The sequence below is a fragment of the Canis lupus genome, chromosome 20 (assembly GCF_011100685.1).
Source record: "Canis lupus familiaris isolate Mischka breed German Shepherd chromosome 20, alternate assembly UU_Cfam_GSD_1.0, whole genome shotgun sequence".
Classification (NCBI taxonomy): Eukaryota; Metazoa; Chordata; class Mammalia; order Carnivora; family Canidae; genus Canis; species Canis lupus.
The window spans coordinates 49,413,925-49,435,279 of NC_049241.1; the positions used below are offsets into that span (position 1 = coordinate 49,413,925).

General features: G+C 59.0%; 1 protein-coding gene across 6 annotated transcripts in view; it reads left to right on the plus strand.

Annotated features, from left to right (window-relative positions):
* CACNA1A (calcium voltage-gated channel subunit alpha1 A) overlaps window positions 1-21,105 on the plus strand; it is a 215,310-nt gene extending 194,205 nt beyond the window's left edge. For 3 of the 6 annotated variants that reach the window (XM_038567088.1, XM_038567090.1, XM_038567091.1), the window contains 12 exons: window positions 201-328; window positions 2,557-2,653; window positions 5,149-5,254; window positions 13,261-13,368; window positions 13,503-13,603; window positions 14,747-14,856; window positions 14,968-15,106; window positions 15,277-15,390; window positions 16,765-16,800; window positions 17,871-18,057; window positions 18,392-18,642; window positions 19,432-20,151. In XM_038567088.1, the coding sequence (XP_038423016.1) occupies window positions 201-328; window positions 2,557-2,653; window positions 5,149-5,254; window positions 13,261-13,368; window positions 13,503-13,603; window positions 14,747-14,856; window positions 14,968-15,106; window positions 15,277-15,390; window positions 16,765-16,800; window positions 17,871-18,057; window positions 18,392-18,642; window positions 19,432-20,151 (2,097 nt within the window). Of the gene's footprint in view, window positions 1-200; window positions 329-1,578; window positions 1,676-2,556; window positions 2,654-5,148; window positions 5,255-13,260; window positions 13,369-13,502; window positions 13,604-14,746; window positions 14,857-14,967; window positions 15,107-15,276; window positions 15,391-16,764; window positions 16,801-17,870; window positions 18,058-18,391; window positions 18,643-19,431 lie in introns of all 6 variants that reach the window. The other 3 variants (XM_038567087.1, XM_038567089.1, XM_038567092.1) reach the window with 3 other exon arrangements.
* The last annotated feature ends 250 nt before the right edge of the window (window positions 21,106-21,355 follow it).

Sequence of the window (21,355 nt, forward strand, 5' to 3'; positions counted from 1 at the left end):
ATTTCTGGGCTCCTTGCATGAGTGTGTGTCTCTCCTCCCTGTCCCCCCATCTCTTTCTTTCTCTGTCTCCCTTTCTCCATCTCACTTCTCTCTCTCCCTCCCTCTCTCCCATTCTCTCTCTCTCTCTGGGCCCCCGTGTATGTGTGTTTGGGTGTGTCTCGCTCTCCCCCACTCCCTCTCGGCCCCCGGGGTCCCCACAGATGCTGAACCTCTTTGTCGCCGTCATCATGGACAACTTTGAGTACCTCACCCGAGATTCCTCCATCCTGGGTCCCCACCACCTGGATGAGTACGTGCGTGTCTGGGCCGAGTACGACCCCGCAGCGTGGTAAGGAGTCACCTGAATCCTCCAGCCACATCGCCCACCTTTCTCTGGCATTAGAGCACATGAGGCTAGGTCAGGCCCCAGACTTTGGGGCATTGCATCCCTGGGGAGCTAGCTGGGATCTCCGAGGGGTCGACCTGGAGGAAAGAGATGAGAATCAGCACCCTCGCACACTACAGGTGAAACGGTTGGGTACCAGCCCTGCCCGAGGCCCAGGCCTTCTGGGTCATGAGGGAAAGGAATCAAGCATTGAGGATTTTGCCTCCTGTAAATCTGCCCCGGCCCTCGGCCCTCGCTGAGGGGCCTTCGGATGGTGAGGACAAATTAGCCAAGGCCCAGGGAGGAAACCAGAGGCCTCTCAGCCTTGAGGCCCTGGGAGCAATGGGAACAGGGCCGGCCCAGCTCCCTCAACAGACGGGATTGGCTGTGAGATCAGAGTGGTGCTAGAACAGGTGATCGCATGAGGCCAGGACAAAAGACACAGAGCCTCAGGGTCTCTCGCATGTTCACTGTCACAGAGGGAGAGAGCTCTCCTACCCTTGGGCCCCAGAGCGCTTACTGACTGATAGGCGGTGGTTCCAGAGGGTCCTCTCCCCGCCGTGCACCTGGGCAGCACCCTGAAGCTGCTCAGAGGAGCCATCCCCAACCTCAGGCCACCATCCCCACCAGCCACTAACTGAAGAGTCTCATTCAGGCTGAGCTTGGGGCCTAAGAAGGCATGAACGGGGGCCCTCAGCAGCCCGGGTGCTGGAGGGGAGGCCTCAGGAGGAAGGTGGGGAGGACTCCATCTTTGCCATCCCCACAGCCCCAGACAAGTCCTCCACGAGACCAAGAGGCTGGGGTGAGCCACGGGTCTGGGGACTTGACATTTGGCTGGTTCCTAACTCTTCCTCTTTTGATTTTAGGTCACAGCAGTTGGATGCTGTCCCCCTGTCCTGTATTCCACGAGCTCTCCCTCTCCCCGCAGTGTAGCCCCGTAGATTGTGGAGAAGGCAGATGCAGAGAGCCCTGGGGGAGGGCCTCCCCAGCCCCCTGCTACCCACGCACCCACCCACCCCGGCCCAGAGCTTTTGCACACCCCAACCGAGACCCTCTGCCCCAGATCTGTCTGGGAGCAGCCCAAGTCTCCCCCACCCCTTCAAGCCGGGGAGGGGTCCCCAGCCCCCAGCGACACGACCTCGCTGCGTGTGCAGGGAGCCAGCATGAGCGCAGCCTGACCCCTGCCTCCACTAACCCCTGTCTTCTCCTTTCAGCGGTCGGATTCATTATAAGGATATGTACAGTTTATTGCGCGTCATATCTCCCCCTCTCGGCTTAGGCAAGAAATGTCCTCATAGGGTTGCTTGCAAGGTTGGAATTCCACTAAAACCTGCTAGCATCCATGGAATGAGTGTGGCTTGGGGTTCTTCAATATATATATTTCATATATATATATCTAAAACACAGAGCCATCTCTCTTTCTTGCATTAAACTAGAAAATTCTTAGCCGACAGAATGCAGTCACGTAGATTCGATGAAGCATGGGACATATCTCTCTGTTCCCTTCAGCCATTTCTGCTTGCTCTTAGCTGAAGCTGTCCATCCCAGGGTCTCAACGGCACCCCAAATCAGACACATCGGGGGGGGTCGGAAGTGCACATTGACCCCCCCATCCACCTCCACGCTCTCCCCCTCCACCCTTCGCCTCCCAAAGCCCCCAGCCCTCCTCCCGCCGCCCCAGCCCCCCCTTCCCCATCTAGGCCCCCTCAGAGACCAGCCTCAGCCAAACCAGAGAACTTGACCCAATTTTTAAAATAACACCGAGCCAGAGCACTGTGCCAGGCCCTCGGAAATGAGAACCCGCCTTTCCTGCAAGTCCCACCGGAACCATAGCTCAGAGTCAAAATTGAATCTGACTTTTCTCTTTTCTCTCTCTCTCTCCCTGCTCGTGAGCAGTGAAATAATCTTTTTTTTAATGACCTTTTCTCCCATTTTTTTCCTCCTGTTTTCCATTTATTTGAAATACCTATTTTATTGTTCTCTGCATTGTTCTCTCTCTATTTTTTCGGCTCGTGTGGTTTTTTTGGTTTGGTGTTTTTGGTTTTTTTTTTTTTTTTTTTTTTTTTTTTGGTTTGGTTTTGGTTTTGGTTTTGGTTATTTTTTTTTTTCTTCTTCCGTTCTCCCTCTCTCCCTCCACCCACCCCTTCCTTTGGTTCTCCGTTCCCACCCCGTTTTGTTTTCGGTGCTGCCAGGGGCCGCATGCCTTACCCGGACATGTATCAGATGCTGAGACACATGTCTCCGCCCCTGGGTCTGGGGAAGAAGTGTCCGGCCAGAGTGGCTTACAAGGTAGTCTACCCTTGCCGACCACCGGCGTCGGGCACTGGGGATTTTTCAGCGCTGACCAGGAACAACCAGCCGAGTCTCTTTTTCCGGAGTTTACTCTTCTTTTTTTTTTTTTTCCCTCTTTTTCTTTTTCTTCTTTTTTTTTCCCCCTTTCCTCCTCGAGTAAATGGATCATGACCATCCCTTGACTCTAAACAGCACACTGTGTCCGTCTTTTCTGATGAGTGTGTCTTGGTGTTTTGAGACTCCATTATGGCCAACACGCCGGGGGGAGGGGGAGGGGAGCCCCCAGGCCCCTCGCACCTGGTCCCCGGGGAACCAAATTGGACACAAACATGCTTCGGAGGGAACACCACCTCACCTCCTTTCTGCCCACCCAGAGCAGCCCCCACGGCCAGGCCAGGGGCAGGGACCTCGCAGCAGGGGAGCTTTGGCCCCCAAAAGACGAGGCCCTGGGCCCCCATCTTTTGTATCTTGAATCCCCAGGTCCAGCGGCCCCTCCCACATACACCTGAAGCTGATCTCTGACCTAGGGCCTTGGGGGATTCAAAGACCTCCCGAGGAGTACCCAGAGCCTCTCTCCCTCCACCCCACCTCCTCCCCCCCTGAAGAGTTGTTTCCAAAGCCCCCCATCCCTATGCCACCCATTCTCCCCCAGACACCCCAACATGCCTCTCCATTGTTCCAGAATGGGCAGGCAGGCCGCAGCTGGACCCCTGGACCGTGGCACCCTGATGCAGGCCATGCACGCTGCCTTGGCGGGGGCCTGGGGCGGGCAGCACCATGGCCGACCGGGGGATGGTGCATGCTGGCTGAAGGAGCGAGGGTCCTGCCGCCAGGCGGCTGGGCCGGGCCACCCCTCCAGACCCCTGTCCCGGAATCTCCCTTGGCACCCAAGGACAGATGCTCTGTTCCCTCCGCCTCATCCACGAGAAGTTCAGGGATGACCTCTAAAATTGCCACCCCCTCCCAGAAAATTGCCCCGTCATCCTGTTCTCCCATCCACCTTGGCCCACCCTGTGTCTGTAAGAGTCATCCCCCCCTTCTGTTAATGCTGTTCCTTCCTGCTTCGAGTAGTCACCTCCCTGTAGCCTCATTCCTCCTCCTCCCGGCCCCCTCCTCCTCCTCCTCATTCCCGGTGGAGGCTGGGAAGAGGCTGCCCCACCCTCATCTATGACAAGCCTCTCCCGGCACCTGTCCCTCCACTAGCTTTCCTTTTGTCCCTTCTCTTGGTCTCTGCTTGGCTCTGCGTGTGTGTGTGTGTGTGTGTGTGTGTGTGTGTGTGTGTGAGAGAGAGAGAGAGAGAGAGAGAGAGAGCGCCCTTCCCTTCCGGGTCTCTGTGCAGGGCCACCGGGGTCCATAAGGCACCTTTGTGCAAATGTGAAAAGGACACCCTTTCCACAGAATATTTTATCTGTTGGAGAATTGTAATCCACCCATGTGGTAATAACAAAAAACCTCTTTGCTATCAGCTGAAAGTTGTCATTTAAATGTACAAATCCATGATTTCTAAGATGGTGACCCTTTGTGCAGTGCACAACCTGCACAGCTGTGCACAGCAGCCCAGTCTGTGTGTGTTTCTCTGTCTACCACCTTCCTCCCCACCCTGCCCCAGCCCCTCTCTTGTATCCTGTTCTGGGTTTGCCATCCCTCTCCCTACCTCCAGCTCTGTGTTTCCTGCTGACACGTGTCTGAATCCCCTAGCGAACACCTAAATCACCCTTGACCCCCATCTCCATGCCACCTCAGCCTGGGCTGGTGCCCACCGGTCCGGCATCCTCTCCTACATAACCAAGCATGGGGGACAGAGCCCCTGCTTGGGACAGGGGGAGTCTTTTCTTCCCTGGGCCACGGGGATGCCCCCTCCCCCTCCCCCCTGCCATCGCAGAGCCAAGATATGGACATGCCCCTGAGAAACACTTTCCACGGAGCTATGAATGAGTCTCGAGATTCCGTCTGCATGCGCACCCCTGTCTGCTGTTCTGTGTGTCACGGCCTCGCTGCATGTCTGCGAGGGGCCGCCCCGTCTGTGGGGGGCCGCCTGCCTGCCGCTTCTCAGAGGAATGATGTGGTCTGTGCCCTTCTGGTCTGGTCTGGGCCGAGCTGGGGGTGGAGATGGGAGCCGGCGGCCCCCTGGCGGCTGTGGCCGTGGACTCCCGTGCCTGGCTGCTTGCTGCATGATCTGCTGCGATCTGCCTTGCGCTCTTCTTTGGGGTCAGAATGGAACGGAGCCGTCCAGAAGAACTCTGGGGCAGGGCAGAAAGGGTCTGGGGTCCAGCGTGCAGGAGGGGGAAGGGTGGGAGAGCCCCAGAGCTCTCCCCGTGGGCCGCAAAGGGACATGGCTAAAGCGCTAGGGACAGGTAACCTGAGGGTGGGGGGCACCTCAGCCACTGCTTTCAGAGTTCTTCCTGGGGCTCCCCGGGGAAGTGTGGGTCTGGCTCACGGGGGACCGGGAGGGGTGCCTGGCAATGACCGCCCCCGCTTTGGGTTTTCTGTAGAGGCTCCTTCGCATGGATCTGCCTGTGGCCGACGACAACACCGTCCACTTCAATTCTACCCTCATGGCTCTGATCCGCACAGCCCTGGACATCAAGATCGCCAAGGGTAAGGGCAGGGCCGGGAGCGGAGAGGTAGCACAGGAAGGAATGGGGGCCTGGGAGGGGAGGGCCGTGTGCAGCCAGGGATCCCACATCCCACCCCCCAAACCGGAGGAGCCACTGCCCCGCCCTGATCTTCACCCCACCCGCTTGCGCATTCGGCAAAACATCTAGTGCAGCTTCCTGTGCGCCGAGACCCTGCTCTGAGTGTCCGGACGTGGGAGCTTATGCTTCCAGGGGGAGCGGCTTCCCTGAGGAGGGTCTGAAGGAGTCACGTGGACACACCTGGGGAGAAAGTGCTCCAGGCAGAGGGACCAGCAAGTACAAAGGCCCTGAGGCAGGAGGCCGTCCACAGCTGTGTTGAACTGACTTGCCCTCTGAGCGAGGGGGTGCCTGACTCACATTTTGAACAGGCCAGAATGGCCTGGGAGGAGGTCACGGTGGGGGCCCCTGACATAATCCAGGTGAACGCAGGACCTCTGTCTAGACTCAGGGGATGTGGAATGTTCAGGTTCTGGATATTTCCTGGGAGCTGACCAAGCCAACGGCTGATATACAGTGTGAGGGGAAGAAAGGCCACCCCTGGGGGTTGGGGCATAACCACAAGAAAAACAGAGCTGTTGGTGCCTGAGACCAGGGAAAGGTGGGGAGCCCAGTAGATTGAGGACAAAGTTAGGCAGGAAGCATGTAGGTGAAGGTACGGAGGGCAGAAGAAGCCCCCCAGGATAGAGAGGATCAGAAAGAACAAAGGTAAGGCTCAGGGGGCAGCAGGGGTTGTGGTAGGGTGCTCAGGCCCTTGTCTGGCACACCCTGGAAATTCTCATGCAGTGAGTCAGAGGTAAGTGGCTCAGACCCGCTAGGCAGCCAGGTGCACATCAGAAATCCAGGCCCAGGTTCTGACTGTTTGTGGTTCTGCGCCCCCAAGATCATTCATTTCCTCTTCATTGTGGTTGAAGCTGGGCCAGGTCTCAACCTGGGGAGGGGAGGAAGCAGAAGGGCGGGCAGCAGATTTCTTTTTTTTTTTTTTAATTTAAAGATTTTTATTTATTTATTAATGAGAGACACAGAGAGAGAGAGAGAGAGAGAGAGAGAGAGCAGTAGAGACACAGGCAGAGGGAGAAGCAGGCTCCACGCAGGGAGCCTGACATGGGACTTGATCCCGGGTCTCCAGGATCAGATCCTGGGCTGAAGGTGGCGCTAAACCACTGAGCCACCGGGGCCGCCCAGATTTCTCATAATCAGATGAGAGAGTCATGTTCTGTGGGCTTATCCTGCCCACTTGCCCCTGCCCTGGCCTTGCTGTAAACCTGGCAGGTGATCTCACCCTCTCCAAGCCTCAGTCCCTGTATTCGCTAGCTACGCCACGTAACAAGTGACCACAAACATAACAGCTTAAAACACCCACTTATCGCCTCTCAGTTCTGTAGGTCAGAAGTCAAGGCGGGCTCACCGGGGCTCTCCATCCAGGGTCCCCAAGGCAATAATCAAGCTGTTGACCAGGCGGGGCTCTCCTCTGGAAGCTCTGGGGGGAAGTGTACTTCCAGACTCATTCAGGTGTGGGCAGAATTCAGTCCCTGTGGCTGTTGAACTGTTTCATGGCTGGTTTTTATTTATTTATTTTAAAGATTTTATTTATTTGATCATGAGAGACACAGAGAAAGAAGCAGAGACATAGGCAGAGAGAGAAGCACATTCCCTGCAGGGAGCCCAATGCAGGACTCAATCCTGGAACTCTGGGATCATGACGTGAGCTAAAGGCAGACGCTCCACCACTGAGCCACCCTGGTGTCCCTCATGGCTGGCTTTTAGCCAGAGGTTGCACTTAGCTCCCAGGGATGCATCTCATCTTCTGTGTACTCTAAATCGGTCTGACTTCTTCTGCCAGGAGTTGCAGAAAACACTCACCTTTGCAAGCACTCACCTGATTAGGTCAGGCCCACCCAGATAAGCCCTGTATCTTACAGTCCGCTGATTTGAGACTTTAATTACATGTGTAAAGGCCTTTCCTAGCAGTCTCCAGACTTGCATTTGATTGAATAACCAGAATCTTGGAGCAGGAGGCAGGGGCAAGCTTTAAAATTCTGTCTGTTATGTTTCCCTTGCCTATAAAATGGGTCTGGTGGTGCACCCACTCTTGGTATATAACGCCTCTGTGACCGTGACCCAGCTGCTGTCCCTCTCTGGGGACCCGTTCAGGGGTCCTGAGAGAACCCAAGACTCGGATTCAGTGATTCACTAGAAAGATTCAGAACCGAGAGGCACCATTGGACTCACAGTTACAGTTTATTACAAGAGAAGGATACAGGTTAAAGTCTGCAAAGCAGAGGCCCTGGGGTCAGGGTCCAGGGGAGACCAGGTGCAGACTTTCAGGTGTCACCTCCCAGGGGAGTCTCATGGGCAGCCTTGCTGCCCTCCAGTAACAGGATGTGACAGCCCAGATGAAGTGTTGCCAACCACGAAAGCCCACCCAAGCTTTGGTGACTGCAGTGTACGTTGGGGTGGGCCATGTAGGCTGAGCTGAGCTTAGCTACACAGATCCCAGGCCCTCCAGAGGTCACACTAATGGTGGGTCCCATGGCCCAAGGCCCCCACCATAAATCACACTCTTAGGATAAACTGTCTTGTGTACCCAAGGCGCTCACATAAACAAAGACGTTTTTATCACACAGGACACTCTAAGGACTTAGAAGTGACCTCTCAGGAGCCAATCAGGGAGCCATCCTTTCTTTCTGGATCTGTAGGGTTTGGACAACCTGCTGAGTTGTCCTTTACCATGAGGGCACCTTCTGTAGGACCCCAGTCAACCCAGTCTCTACGACACCTACCAGATTCCCCACATGAGGATTTCAAAGGCTCCTGGGGATGTGTCTGAGTTGGGCTGTGACTGTTGTCACTCATACTCCAGAGGCTACTCAGTTCCTGGGGGATCATGTCCCCCCCCCCACCGGCGTCACTGAGCCAGGGACGGCTCCTCCCAGGGCTCCCCAGGAAACAGCTGAGCCAGTCTAGGGGATTAAGGAAGGTCAGCTGAGTGCTGCGGACAACAGCTTCAACAGTGATGACAATCACAGCTTTTTTAGCTGACTTGAGTCTAGGCGAGCTGAAAGTGTAACTTTTTTTTATTTTTTTCCCAACAGCTCAATTTACTTCTAAACACACTGAGTTCCTTTCCAGCAAGCAGGGGGCAGCGTGGGAGAATGGATTAACCTCTGGAATTCAGATCCTCCACAAATTGGGAGGCCCTTCTTAGCTAGATTCTTGGGGGAGAGGGCAGGTCCTTCTGCTCACCTCTGCGTCCCCTGTGTGTGTCCATCTCTCCCTCCTCCCCGCCCCTCTGTTCTCCGCACCCAGGAGAATCTCTTCTCTGCCTGGGGAAAATCCTTCTCTCTTCATGTTTCTCTTTTCCCGGATGCTGTGTCTGAACCCCTGAATCCTCCCTCCAAGGGACTCCATCTGCGTCCCTTCACCGGCCCCTTCCCTCCTGCGCCCCCTGGCCAAGCAATGAGGGCAGAGCCAACCACCCACCAGAACAGACGTAAACCCAGTTAGCAGATCAAAGCCTAACATCCGACTTCCTGGGAGAGCACAGAGGGAGAGCTGTACAACCACTGAGCCACCCGTGTGGAGCCACCCCCAACATTGGGGGGGGGAGAAAAGATAAACCCAGAGCCAACTAGCACCGCACATCTCTGCACCTGCCTGGCATCCCCCATGCCCACATGGTCCTCAGCCCTGACATGCCGCTGCTTGCACAGGGACCTCAGCTTCCCAAAACAAGAATGCCTTCTGCCTTGGCTTAGAAAGGGCCACAGTCCAGACTAACTGCACCCAGGGCCAGGCTGGACTTTCATTCAGGACTCCACATAGCTGACCAGCCAAAAGGCCACTGTCCTGCCCTTTATTTTTTTTTTTTTAAGATTTTATTTATTTACTCATGAAGGACACAGAGAAAGGCGGAGACACAGGCAGAGGGAGAAGCAGGCTCCCTGCAGGGAGCCCGATGCAGGATTCGATCCCAGGACCCCAGGGTCACACCCTGGGCCAAAGGCAGATGCTCAACCACTGAGCCACCCAGGCGTCCCCAGTCCTGCCCTTTAATCCGCCCAGAGACCAGACTCTCTCTGCAGGTGGGATCTGCCATACTCTGGAAGGTTCTGGGGTGAGCCTCATGGGAACCTAAAAGGCTGTGCCCTGTGTGCACCCGAGAGGGTGGCCTCCTGGCACGTTGTTATCATGTTAGCCATGGCTCACTGAACGAGAGCACCCATTGAGTGCCTGCTGTGTGCCCAGCCCTGTCGTTGGTATGTGGGACACAGCCCTGAGAGACAAATGCACCTTCAGCCCTCATGAGGCTGCAGGCAAACAGGTCACAAACAATAAGCGTGATAAATACATGGAGTATGAAATGTGTTGGAATTTGAGGCGTACAGCGGAAAAGATAGAGCGGAGGTGGCTGGGGATCAGGTATGGGGGAGGGGTAAGCCCTAGGTCAGCAGGGACCTGACCTGTCCTGTCCTGCCGCCAAGAGACATCAGCAATGTCTGGAGACATTTTTGGCTGTCACAACTAGGAGGGAGCTGGTGCTAGTGGCATCTGGGGTATAGAGGCCGGGGATGCAGGCACAGACTCTGAGACCAGAGTCATGCAGAATGGAATGGGGGGAGAGGAGAACCCTGAAACACAACTGGTTTGTGGGTGACTGTGGCCTACATCCAGGAGGACCTCTTGGTCCTGTTCCTCTGCCAACCCCACCTTGGGTGTTAGTAATTCTGTACCTGGAGGAAGAATAAGCCTGAGCCTCAGCCTTGAAGGGAACCCCACGACCCCAGCAGGAGACCACCTTGAAATCCCCCTAAGGATTTTCCCTTTATTTAAACATGAATGGCAATCCTGAAAGTGAGATTGAAGTAGAAAGGGTCTAAGGTGGTGGTTCTCAACCAGGGGCAGTTTTGTCCCTCTGGGGACACTTGGCAATGTCTCGGGACAGGTTGGTTGTCAGGACTTGGGGAAGGAGGTGCTACTAGTAGCTGGTGTGTGGAGGCCAGGGGTGTTGCTCACCACTCTGTAGTGCATGGAATGACCCCCACACCAGGAAGATCCAGCCCCAAGCATCCACAGTGCTAATAACCAGGTTGAGAAACCCTGCCCGGGCGCCCTTACCTAACTCCCATGCCAGGAGCGGGTGCAGTAGTCTGCTCAGGCTGTCGTAATGAAATGCCAGAGACGGGGCAGCTTAAACAACTTATTTGCTCACGGTTCTGGAGGCTGGAAGCCTGAGATCGAGGTGCCAGTGCAGTTGGTCCCTGGGGAGGGCCTTTTCCCCTGCTTGCAGATGGCCACCTTCTTGCTGTGCACTCACCTGGCCTGGTGTCTCTCTCTTATAGGGCCCCCAGTCCTACTGGGTCAGACCTCATGTAACTTTAATTACCTCCTTAGAGGCCCAGTCTGCAAATGCCATTACATAGGGGATTAGGGTTCCAACATGAATTTAGGGGCGGGGCGGGGGGAGCCACAATTCAGTCTTCAATGGCAAGTGTGTCCTTTCTCTTCACAAGAAATAGGAAACATGAGCTGGAAAGAGAAAGTGCTTTTTTTTTTAAGATTTTATTTATTTATTCATGAGAGACAGAGAGAGGCACAGGCAGAGGGAGAAGTAGGCTCCCTGCAGGGAGCCTGATTAGGGACTCGATCCCAGGACCCTGGGATCACAGCCTGAGCCGAAGGCAGATACTCAACCACTGAGCCACCCAGGTGCCCCAAGAAAGTGACTTTCAATAGGAAATACCATGTTCTCTTTTTTCCCTTCCTGGGTGGCAGAGGAGCTGCCACACAGACCCCAGGTGCCTCACTTAGCTACACCGGGACAGCAGACAGAGCTGTGAATTCCAGCTGCTTCTCATAAGGAAAGAAAAACTATAGGTTAGCGTCAAGGGTCATGAGAGCTTAACAACACAGGACATTTTCTCAAGAGTCTCCCACAATAGTCCTGACCTCCCAACCGGAGTCCTGACCCACGAATCAGCACCACCGCTATGCATCTTGGCCCCTGTGACTACACCACCCCCTTCACCGGTGGTGGTAAGACCAGACGATGGAGTTCGCCCTCTAGTGGGTGAGATGGGGAACAACACCACGAGGTGGTTTGTAAAACGAAGAGAAATAAAGCAGAAGGGCATCCGGGGGCGGGAGGCCAGCCAGAAGACCTGTTTGGGTTTGGGCAGGGACCTGAAGGAGGTGAGGAAGGGAGCCACGTGGATATTCATAGAAAGAACAATCCTGGCAAAGGAAAGAGCCTGAGCAAAGGCCCTGGGGCAGGACCTTGCCTGGCGTGTCTGAGGAACAGAGAGCCGGGTGTGTCTGGAACAGAGTGAGCGGGGGGGAGGAGGAGTAGAGGAAGTGAGGGCAGGTGTCGCAGGGCCTTGTAGGCTCAGGGCAAGGATTTGGGCGGTCACAGGGGCCGGGGAGCCGCGGAGCACGGAGGGCTCGGAGCCGAGGCGCCACAGGCGCCCTCTGGTGGTGGAGTTGGGGGGGCGGACACGGAGCCCGGAGCAGGGGCACCTGTGCTAGTCCAGGCCTGTCAGTCCCGCATGGCCTCAATACTCACCCCAGAAGGGGTTCTGAGCTTTACCTGTGCAGAGGCAAAAAGGCCCTTCGGAAGGATCTTTCCCCAATTAAAGGCATCTGTGTCCAGGGTCACGTGGGTGAAGATGAGTGAGAGCTGCGGAGAGAGCCGAGCACACGTCTGTGCTCTGACCCACATCTGCTGAGAAGCTGGGCAGGGGCACCGGCGGGCGGAGGAGGGGCAGAGAGGGCAGGCGCTGAGCAAGGAGAGGTTCACAGGGAGTGGAGGCCAGGAGGGAGGCTGCGGCTGCCGAGGCGGGGCAGCTCCTCCGCCGGCTTAGCCAGGGGACGGCTGCTCAAACGCTGAAAGCTTGTCTGCTGGCTGGTAGCCGGCCCCTGCCCTCCCCCGCATCTTCTGGACAGCGCCCCCCCCCCCCCCCAACAATCCAGCAACCACAGACCTCATATCCGGCCCAACGGGGGGCCTTCTGCTCCTTGCTCAGCTCTGTGGCCGCATACCTGCTGGTAAAAATTTGGTACCAGTGTCCCTGTACCCCAAAACAGAAGTACGATTGGGGCCTGGTTGGTGTAGCAGTCGAGGTGGATGACGATGTGCTCCTGCAACAGACAATTCCAAGGGCTCCAACCGACTAAAATTTGCTTCCGATTCCTGTTCCGTCCTCCCTGGGTTGGCAGGGGCTCTCCTTCATCACTCTCTTAGATGCCAGGCCCAAGGGAGCAGCCACTGTCCAATACCACCAACCACCGTCACAGAGTTTTGGAAAAAGAACTCAGGAGTGTCCCTCACTGGCCGCTAAAGGCCCTGGTCCCAAAGTGGCAGCTCACCGGGCTCACACTTCATTGGCAAGAACTCATCTCATGGCCCCTGGCCAAGCACAGGGGCTGGGAGGAGTCATGCTCTCAGGCAGTCAGGCGAGGGACCAGGAATCGCAGGCAAAGAGCCTTAATGACCCGCTGACCCGCTGTGGCGGGGATGAGGTGCCAAGGACCAGCGACGGCTGAAGGTCACATCCGTGGGAGGGGAGACTTGGTGGAGGGAGAAACCGCCCCTATCAGGACTGCCCTGGGACAGCCCAGCCTCCCCGAGGCTCAGCCCCATGGGCTGCCGTAGTGGTCCCGTGCCAGACACTTCAGACACTTCAGCGAGGCAGGTCCCGCTGCTGTAGTCCCATTTTGCAGATGGGAAAACGGAGGCACAGCACCGCAGACTAACACAGTGGGGCCACCGGCTCCTCCCGTTGCCGTCTAGACCCCACGCAGGCACTCCACGGCCCAGAGCCCGCATGGTCGTTCCTCCTCTGGGGGCTGGGGGCCCGTGGGAAGCGGGGCTCCAGAGCCTGACTTGGCAGGAGCTGCTGGCTTTCCAGCTGCCCCAGAGGCTGGCTGACGCCCAGGCCGGCAGTCAGGCCTTCTCTTGTGCCCACGTTGCAGGCGGAGCCGACAAACAGCAGATGGACGCTGAGCTGAGGAAGGAGATGATGGCCATCTGGCCCAACCTGTCCCAGAAGACACTGGACCTGCTGGTCACCCCGCACAAGTGTAAGAGCCGCACCTCGCCCGGCCCTGGGCTCTGACCCTCCGGGGGGCGGAGGGCGGGGAGAGGAGGCAGGCGCGGGGCCCAGGCTGGTGCCGCCAGGGCCCCCACCCACGGTGAGCTCGCGCTGTGCCCCCAGCCACAGACCTGACGGTGGGGAAGATCTACGCGGCAATGATGATCATGGAGTACTACCGGCAGAGCAAGGCCAAGAAGCTGCAGGCCCTGCGTGAGGAGCAGGTACGGCCCGGGGCCCCGGCGCCCTCCCCTCCTGGGCACTGCGGTGACAAACCAGAACAGCGGGGTGGGGCCAGGGCCCAGGCCAGGTCCCCCGAAAGTAGGGCCGTGGCCAGGAGGTGGCCTGAATGAATTGATCTGCTCCCCCGAACTTATTGGGCACCTACTGTGTGCCAGGCACGGTTCTGCGCCCTGGGGGTGCAGCTGTGAGCAAAACAGACCGGAATCCCTGCAGAGTGGACGTTCCAATCGGGGAAAGGCCAACGATAATAAATGACCGACATGGCAGGAAACAGTAAATGCCGTGGGAAAGGGTGCTGGGAGACAGATGCAGTTTGAAACGGGTGATCGGGGAGGCCTCCTGGAGGAGGTGATGTCTGAGCAGAGAGGCAAAGGAAGAGGAGAGGGAGTGAGCCAGGTAGATACCCGAGGGAAGAGCACTCCAGGCAGAGCGAGCAGCCAGTGCAGAGGCCTGTGGCAGGACGGCGAGTTTGGAGAACAGTGATCCGGCCAACGGGCTGGAACACAGTGAGCAAGGAGGGCGACCAGGGGGGCCCTGGTGGCTCAGTCCGTTAAGCATCTGACTCCTGATCTCAGCTCAGGTCTTGAACTCAGGGTGGTGAGTTCAAAAAAGAAAAAATAGTGGAGACAAGGGTGTGGAGGTGACAGGGCAGCTTTGGGGGCCCTGGGAGAATTTTGACTTTTGCTCCGGGTCAGATGGGAGGAGGGAAGGGACCACACGCCGGCGATCGCTGGCGCCCTCTGGTGGCCGTGGCGGGGAAGGGCTGGAACAGGGGGACCTGGGAGGAGGCAACGGCCGGTCCAGGTGGGAGTCCATGGGGCCAGACCTGGGTGAGAAGTGATCCTGTTCTGCGTGGACTTGCAAAGGACCGGCTGATAGATCAAACCTGAGTGTGTGTGTGCGTGTGCGTGTGTGTGTGTGTGTGTTGGCAGTGTCAGGATATGACTTAGGCTGGGGGGCTGGGTAGTGGGGCGGGGGGGATGTTGAGCCTCCCCTATGCAGCGTCCCTGCTGTCTCTCAGCCGCAGCCTTGGCCCTACATGGCCCTGAGCCTTGAACACCCCACCCAACCTCCTCCCTGAGCCTCTGCACCCTGTGAACACACGTTGCTCTCTGCCTCTCCAGAACCGGACACCTCTCATGTTCCAGCGCATGGAGCCCCCGTCTCCAACACAGGAGGGGGGGCCCGGCCAGAACGCCCTCCCCTCCTCCCAACTGGACCCAGGTGGAGGCCTGTGAGTGTGGCTCTGGCCAGGAGGTGGGGATGGAAGGGCAGGGGGCGCCATTCCCCATGCAGACGCCCCTGGAGTGCCCACCACCACCCTGCCCCCTGTTCCCCTGCACAGGATGGCTCATGAAGGCGGCATCAAGGAGAGCCCATCCTGGGTGACCCAGCGAGCCCAGGAGATGTTCCAGAAGACAGGAACATGGAGCCCAGAGCGGGGGCCTCCCACCGACATGCCCAACAGCCAGCCCAACTCCCAGGTGCCCCTGTCCCCCCCACATCCCCCACCATCGCCTCACAGCTCCCCCAGGCCCAAGTAGTACAGGAGGGAAGGGTGTGGGCCTCACAGCCACAGCTGCATACACACCCTGGGGTCCTAGTGTCAGGCCGCAGGACTCACGCGGCCTGACCCTGTGCCCCTGCCCCACAGTCTGTGGAGATGCGAGAGATGGGCAGAGACGGCTACTCGGACAGTGAGCACTACCTCCCCATGGAAGGCCAGGCCCGGGCTGCCTCCATGCCCCGCCTCCCCGCGGAGAACCAGGTGAGGGCTTTCACCCACCGCCCCGGGGCCCGGCTCAGGCCCCTGGGGGCCAACCCAGGGCATCTCTCTTTCCTCTGGGACCCAGGCTTGGGTGGGGCCGTCTGTACTCCAGCAGCAGGGGGCAGGCGCGGCCACACTGGAGTGCCTGGAGCCCTGGCCCTCTCACCTGCTCCCTGATGGAGGGCAGAGAGGGGAAGGGGCTCCCCGGGGCAGGTTACGGTAGTCACGCCCCAGTGGTTTCCATCTACCCGATTTGAAGTGCCAAGGCAAGAGGATGTGGAGGACATATGGGGGTGTGGAGGGGGTGTGGGAGGTGATGTGTCGGGCCAGGTGACGGCCACAGTCAAGAATACACACACAGGCATGCACATGCACGCGCGCGCGTGCACACACACACTACACATATATATGTGCTCATACTGCACACATGAACGCACACACATGCACATAGGTCTGCTATTGGGAATTTGGCAGATCCTAAGACTCAGTAGCCGAGTCTGGGGTGGGCCTGGGGGCAGCTGGGGTTTGTATCTCCCATCTGGTCTTTGTGGGGGCCAGTGGGGAGGGACAGGGGCGTATGCCTGGCATATGTCTGTGTGTGGCTGCTTTGCCCAGCTGCAGCGCCCACTTGGTTAGTGTGGGGGTGGTGGGGGGAAGGGGGTGGCGCGTGATCCCACTGCCCCAGGCTCGCAGGGACAGAGGGACCAGAAGCCAGAAGCATGGCTGGCTGCCCGCCCAGCCCGAGAGGCAGGGTGGCATGTCTGGCTGTGGCAGGCTTCCCGTGTGCTGTGCCGTGGCGTCTGCACGGGGTTGAGGGCTGTGCTCTGCCTGGCTGGGCCAGGGTGGCTCAGGGACCTGGCCCCTGGCTGCTGAGAACTTGGGTCGGGGGGGCACCCATCTGCATGTGGCTGCCCAGCCCCATCCTGCCAGGCCCCCGTCTGCCCCCAGGACGGAGTTGCTGGGCTCCGAGAGAGGGTTGGGGCAAGCCTGCTGACAGCCACCCCCTCCCCAAGCTTTGAGTGGCAGCCGGAGCCAGGGCTGGGGCGCATTGCATGAGGCAGAGCCCAGGGCCAGGGGCCTGTGGCCACACCATCCCATCTGTCGGTCTCGTGCCTCTGCCATCTGTCTGTCTCTGGTGTCTCCTGTCTGTCTGCTCTGCACCCGTGGGAGGCTGGCCAGCCGGGCCCGGGGTCACTCACACACCAGGGACTCTAACCTCTTTCCCTGCCTCCCTGCCCCCCTCCCCCACTGCCCAGGTTCCTTCTTCCCAACCCTGGCATCTCCGTGTACCGCCTCTCACTCTCCCTCTTGGCTTTTATATTTATTTTCTTCTTTCTGTTTTTCTGTGTGCACCATCCCGTGGGGCTGTGACAGAGGAGAAGGGGCCGGCCACGTGGGAATAACCTCAGTGTATGTACCGCACCGCCCGCCTCCCAGCTGGGCTCCGGCCCCCTCTTCCCGCCCACCCCCCCTCGTGGGAGTCCTGTCATCTCTCCACTCCTTGGACCCCACCCTTTCTTTGCAGACTGCACCCCGCCCCCATGAAGCCCCATCCTTGTGTGTTGTGTCCTCTGTGTGCCCCGCTGGGTGGGCCTGCCCCCTCCCTCTCCCCCGTCTTCTCCTCCAAGCCCCGGAACCAGGAGGTGCCATCCTTCCAAGAAGTGCGATCTGCAGCCCCACCTGGCTCATTCTTTTTCAGAGGCTCGTTCCCCTGACACCACCCCCGACCCTCTGGTGCCAAAGCCCTGCATCCCTTAAAACTGCCATCTTGAGCAGGGCCACTGGCCACTCAGCTGGGCCAGCCCTGGCTGTCATCTTCCTCCTCTCCTCTCCCAGCAGCAGAGAACCACAGGCCCCTCTCCGGGGTCTGACCCAGGGGATGCAGTTCGTGCTGGCTCCCCGGCTGCAGGCCAAGAAGAGTGGGTCCCCCCGCAGGGCCTCAGATACCAGGGCAGCCCCTCAAGGGCTGGCTACAAGAGCCAGATTTGGGTGATCAGGAAAGCCTGGTCCTGGCTAGCCCGAGGAAGGACAGTGAGCTGGGATGCTGGGCGCCTGGCTCTGAGCATGTAGGAGGCCTGACCACCGGGGGAGGAAAGTAGGCAGGAGTGAGTGCAGGGCCCTGCTGCCCAATGCCCAGTGCCCCCAAGTGGCACTCTGCATGGAGGAAGGTCTCCCCTTCAGCTCACCACCTATTCCTGGCTGGACGCACAGGGCTGGGGTGGTACCTCCCCGGGGTGGTCCTGAGAAACAGCAGGGATGGATCAGATGAAGCCTCCTGGCCGGAACCCAGGATGGGGCCTGGGAGGAGGCAGAGGAGTCCCGGGACCCTGCTGGACCAGAAGCCGAGCCCCAGGGCCCACTCAGTCGGACTCTGCCCCAGATGGTCACACCCGGTCACTGAGGGCTGATGGGGCAGGACAGACCCGGACCACTTGGTGCCAGCCACTGACCCTGGCCCGCTGGCCTGTCCACCCCCCCAGACCATCTCAGACACCAGCCCCATGAAGCGCTCGGCCTCCGTGCTGGGCCCCAAGGCCCGGCGCCTGGACGACTACTCCCTGGAGAGGGTGCCGCCTGAAGAGAACCAGCGGCATCACCAGCGGCGTCGGGACCGCGGCCACCGAGCCTCTGAGCGCTCCCTGGGCCGCTACACAGACGTGGACACAGGTAGGCTACCCCAGGGGACCCAGGAACTAGAGGCTGTACAGGAGACGGGGGTGGGGGGGTGGGGAAATCAGGCAGAGTCAGGCAAACGTGGAGGGAGAAAACAGGAGAGGCCTGGATGAAGAACAGGACTCCCAGACTCACACAGGACCCAGGACCCCGAGCTGGGCCAGCTGCTGCTCAGAGCCTGGGGGCCAGACCCCCTGATGCCCACCAGGCCCTCCCTCGGTCCAGGGAAAGGTGTCCCTGCAGACCTCTTGGGTGGTCTCCTGTGCACACATCCCACCCACCCCTCCTTCATGGCCCTCTGTTTGTCTGACTCCCCCACCCGGCCCAGGCTTGGGGACAGACCTGAGCATGACCACCCAGTCTGGGGACCTGCCATCTAAGGAGCGAGACCAAGAGCGGGGCCGGCCCAAGGACCGGAAGCACCGGCAGCACCACCACCACCACCACCACCACCACCCCCCACCCTCCGACAAGGAGCGCTACGCCCAGGAGCGGCCTGACCATGGCCGGGCCCGGGCCCGGGACCAGCGCTGGTCCCGCTCGCCCAGCGAGGGCCGAGAACACATGGCACACCGGCAGGTGGGTGTGGCACCAGGCGCCCCTGACCCGAGCCCATGGGAGCCCAGAGCCCGGGTGGGGGGAGAGGGGGGCATGGAGGGACACACCAGATAGCCACTCTAGGCAGGGTCCTCACTGCCCACTGTGACCTCTGACCCTGGCCACCATCGGGGTCCCCAAGCCCCGGGGGAGCCGGGCCAGGGTAGGCACCACCCCCAGCCACTCTGGCTCCCCCCTCTGCCCCCCCAGCCCCCCTGCCCGCCTGCCACCCCCTCCCCTGCCCCGCAGCTGCTTCCTCTTTGGTTGTGGATCACGTTTGAGTTTCTGGCCAGCGCAGTCCTTACGGCTCCCGCGCCCCCGCCGGCTGCCTGCTGCCTTTTGCTTTCCTTTAACCCAGCTTCCGTTTTTGTTTCGATTATGATTTCTGTCCTCTGGACGCCTGTGAGTAATTTTTGAAACTTCTGCTATTTAACCCCGAAACTTACAAAACTCCATTTCTCATTTCTCTTTTCACTTTGTTGTGTTGGTTTTCGACTTCCCCTCCCTCCTTGTCTCTCCCTCCTCCCCTCCCCTTCCTCCTCCCCCTCCCCCCTCCTCTCCCTCCTCCTCTCTGTGGCTGTTGCTTTTCTCCTTTTTTTCCATTCAAATGTCCCGTGTCCCCCTCTCCTCCTCCCGGTCCCTCCCCGTCCCCTTTGGTCTTCCTTTGCCCCCTCCCTCTCTCCCTCCCGTCCTCTGTGTCTCCTCCGTCTCCTTCTGGTTGATTTCGTTGTATCTTTTTTTTTGATTTCCTTTGTTTCAATTTTCGTGTAGGGCAGTAGTTCCGTAAGTGGAAGCCCAGCCCCCTCAACATCTGGTACCAGCACTCCGCGGCGGGGACGCCGCCAGCTCCCCCAGACCCCCTCCACCCCCCGGCCACACGTGTCCTATTCCCCCGTGATCCGTAAGGCCGGCGGCTCGGGGCCCCCGCAGCAGCAGCAGCAGCAGCAGCAGCAGCAGGCGGCGCGGCCGGGCCGGGCGGCCCCCAGCGGCCCGCGGAGGTACCCGGGCCCCGCGACCGCGACCGAGCCTCTGGCCGGGGAGCGGCCGCCCGCGGGGGGCCTCGGCAGCGGCCGCTCGCCCGCGATGGAGCGGCGGGGCCTGGGCGCGGCCCGGAGCGAGTCCCCCCGGGCGTGTCGCCACGGCGGGGCGCGGTGGCCGGCGTCGGGCGCGCACGCGTCCGAGGGCCCCCCCGGGCCCCGGCACCACGGCTACTACCGGGGCTCCGACTACGACGAGGCCGAGGGCCCCGGGGGCGGCGGCGGGGAGGAGCCCCGGGCCGCGGCCTACGACGCGCCGCCCCCCGCGCGACACGCGTGCTCGCCCAGGACTCCCCGGGCCCCGGGCCCGGCCTGCGCCTCGCCTTCCCGGCACGGCCGGCGACTCCCCAACGGCTACTACCTGGCCCACGGACTGGCCAGGCCCCGCGGGCCGGGCTCCCGGAAAGGCCTGCACGAAGCCTACAGCGAGACCGACGACGACGACTGGTGCTAAGCCCGGGCGAGGTGGCACCTGCGCCCGCCCGGCCCCCCCCACGCACCCCACGCACACGCCCCACGGGGAGGAGCCGCGCACGGGCCGCGGGGCCACCTCGCTGCCACCTGCCCAGCACACGGGGGAGGCCCGGGAGGGCCCGGGAGAGGACCTGCCGGACGACCCCGGACTCTGGAGGGAGTCCCCAGGACCCGGACACACCAGGGTGTCCCGCAAAGACCCTCGGCCAGGAAAAAAACAAAAACAAAAACAAAAACAAAAAAACAACAAAAAAGCCGCTCCTGGGCAGTGATGCGCCCCCCACCCAACCCCGACCCCCCTCCTCCCCCCACGGGGTCGGGAGGTGGGGTGCCCTCGGGGGCAGACAAACCACACAGCCAAGGGATTCGAATTAACTCAGCCATTTTTGGAGAACCTTGGGGAAAATGGAAAATTTAAAAAAAAAAAAAAGAACATTTTTAAAAGAAAAACGGGGAGAAAAAAAATCGCTTCTATTGATGAGTTTTATCATCTCAATCGAATCTTTCCTTTCCCTGGTGAACGCGAGCTGGTGGCCCGTGTGTGGCGGAGAAGCGGGAAGTGAAGCCGAAACCCAGCGTCCCACACAGACCTCCACCAGACACTCATACCCCACACACGTTCTCAGACACACACAGGAGTGCTTGCTGGTTATACCAAACCCTACTATTACTGCCTGCAGAAATCAATTTAAAAAAAAATAAACAATTTTAAAAAGGACAAAAAAATTAATGATTGAGAAAAGAAGCATTTTTTCTGACATTTGGTCCTGCTTGAAATAACAAAAGAAAAAAAAAAAAAACCACCACCACCACCGATTTCCTTTGCTTCTTTTTTCCTTTTTCCTACCTTGTTTGAAAACTGTGGGCTTGGGACTGTGAATTACTGCATGACATTCAAAAAGAAAAAAAAAATAAAAAAGTTGAATCAAAGGGCTTTTGATTGGACTGGTCTTTATCCCTCTGCAAAGTGCTCCCCAGGTCTCTTTTGGGGGAATGGTGGAAGGAGGCCCTTTGAAAGTGTTTGAAAGTAGCCAAGGAAGCTGTGACTCTAATCATCCAGTCTTTGCCATGTCTGAGTGTCGCTCCAGACCCAGCAAAGAACAAGGCAGACAAGCTCTGTTCCTCACCAAGCTTAGTGTCCAGAGCTCTAGAAATCCTGACTGCCTTAACAAGCCCAAGAAAGC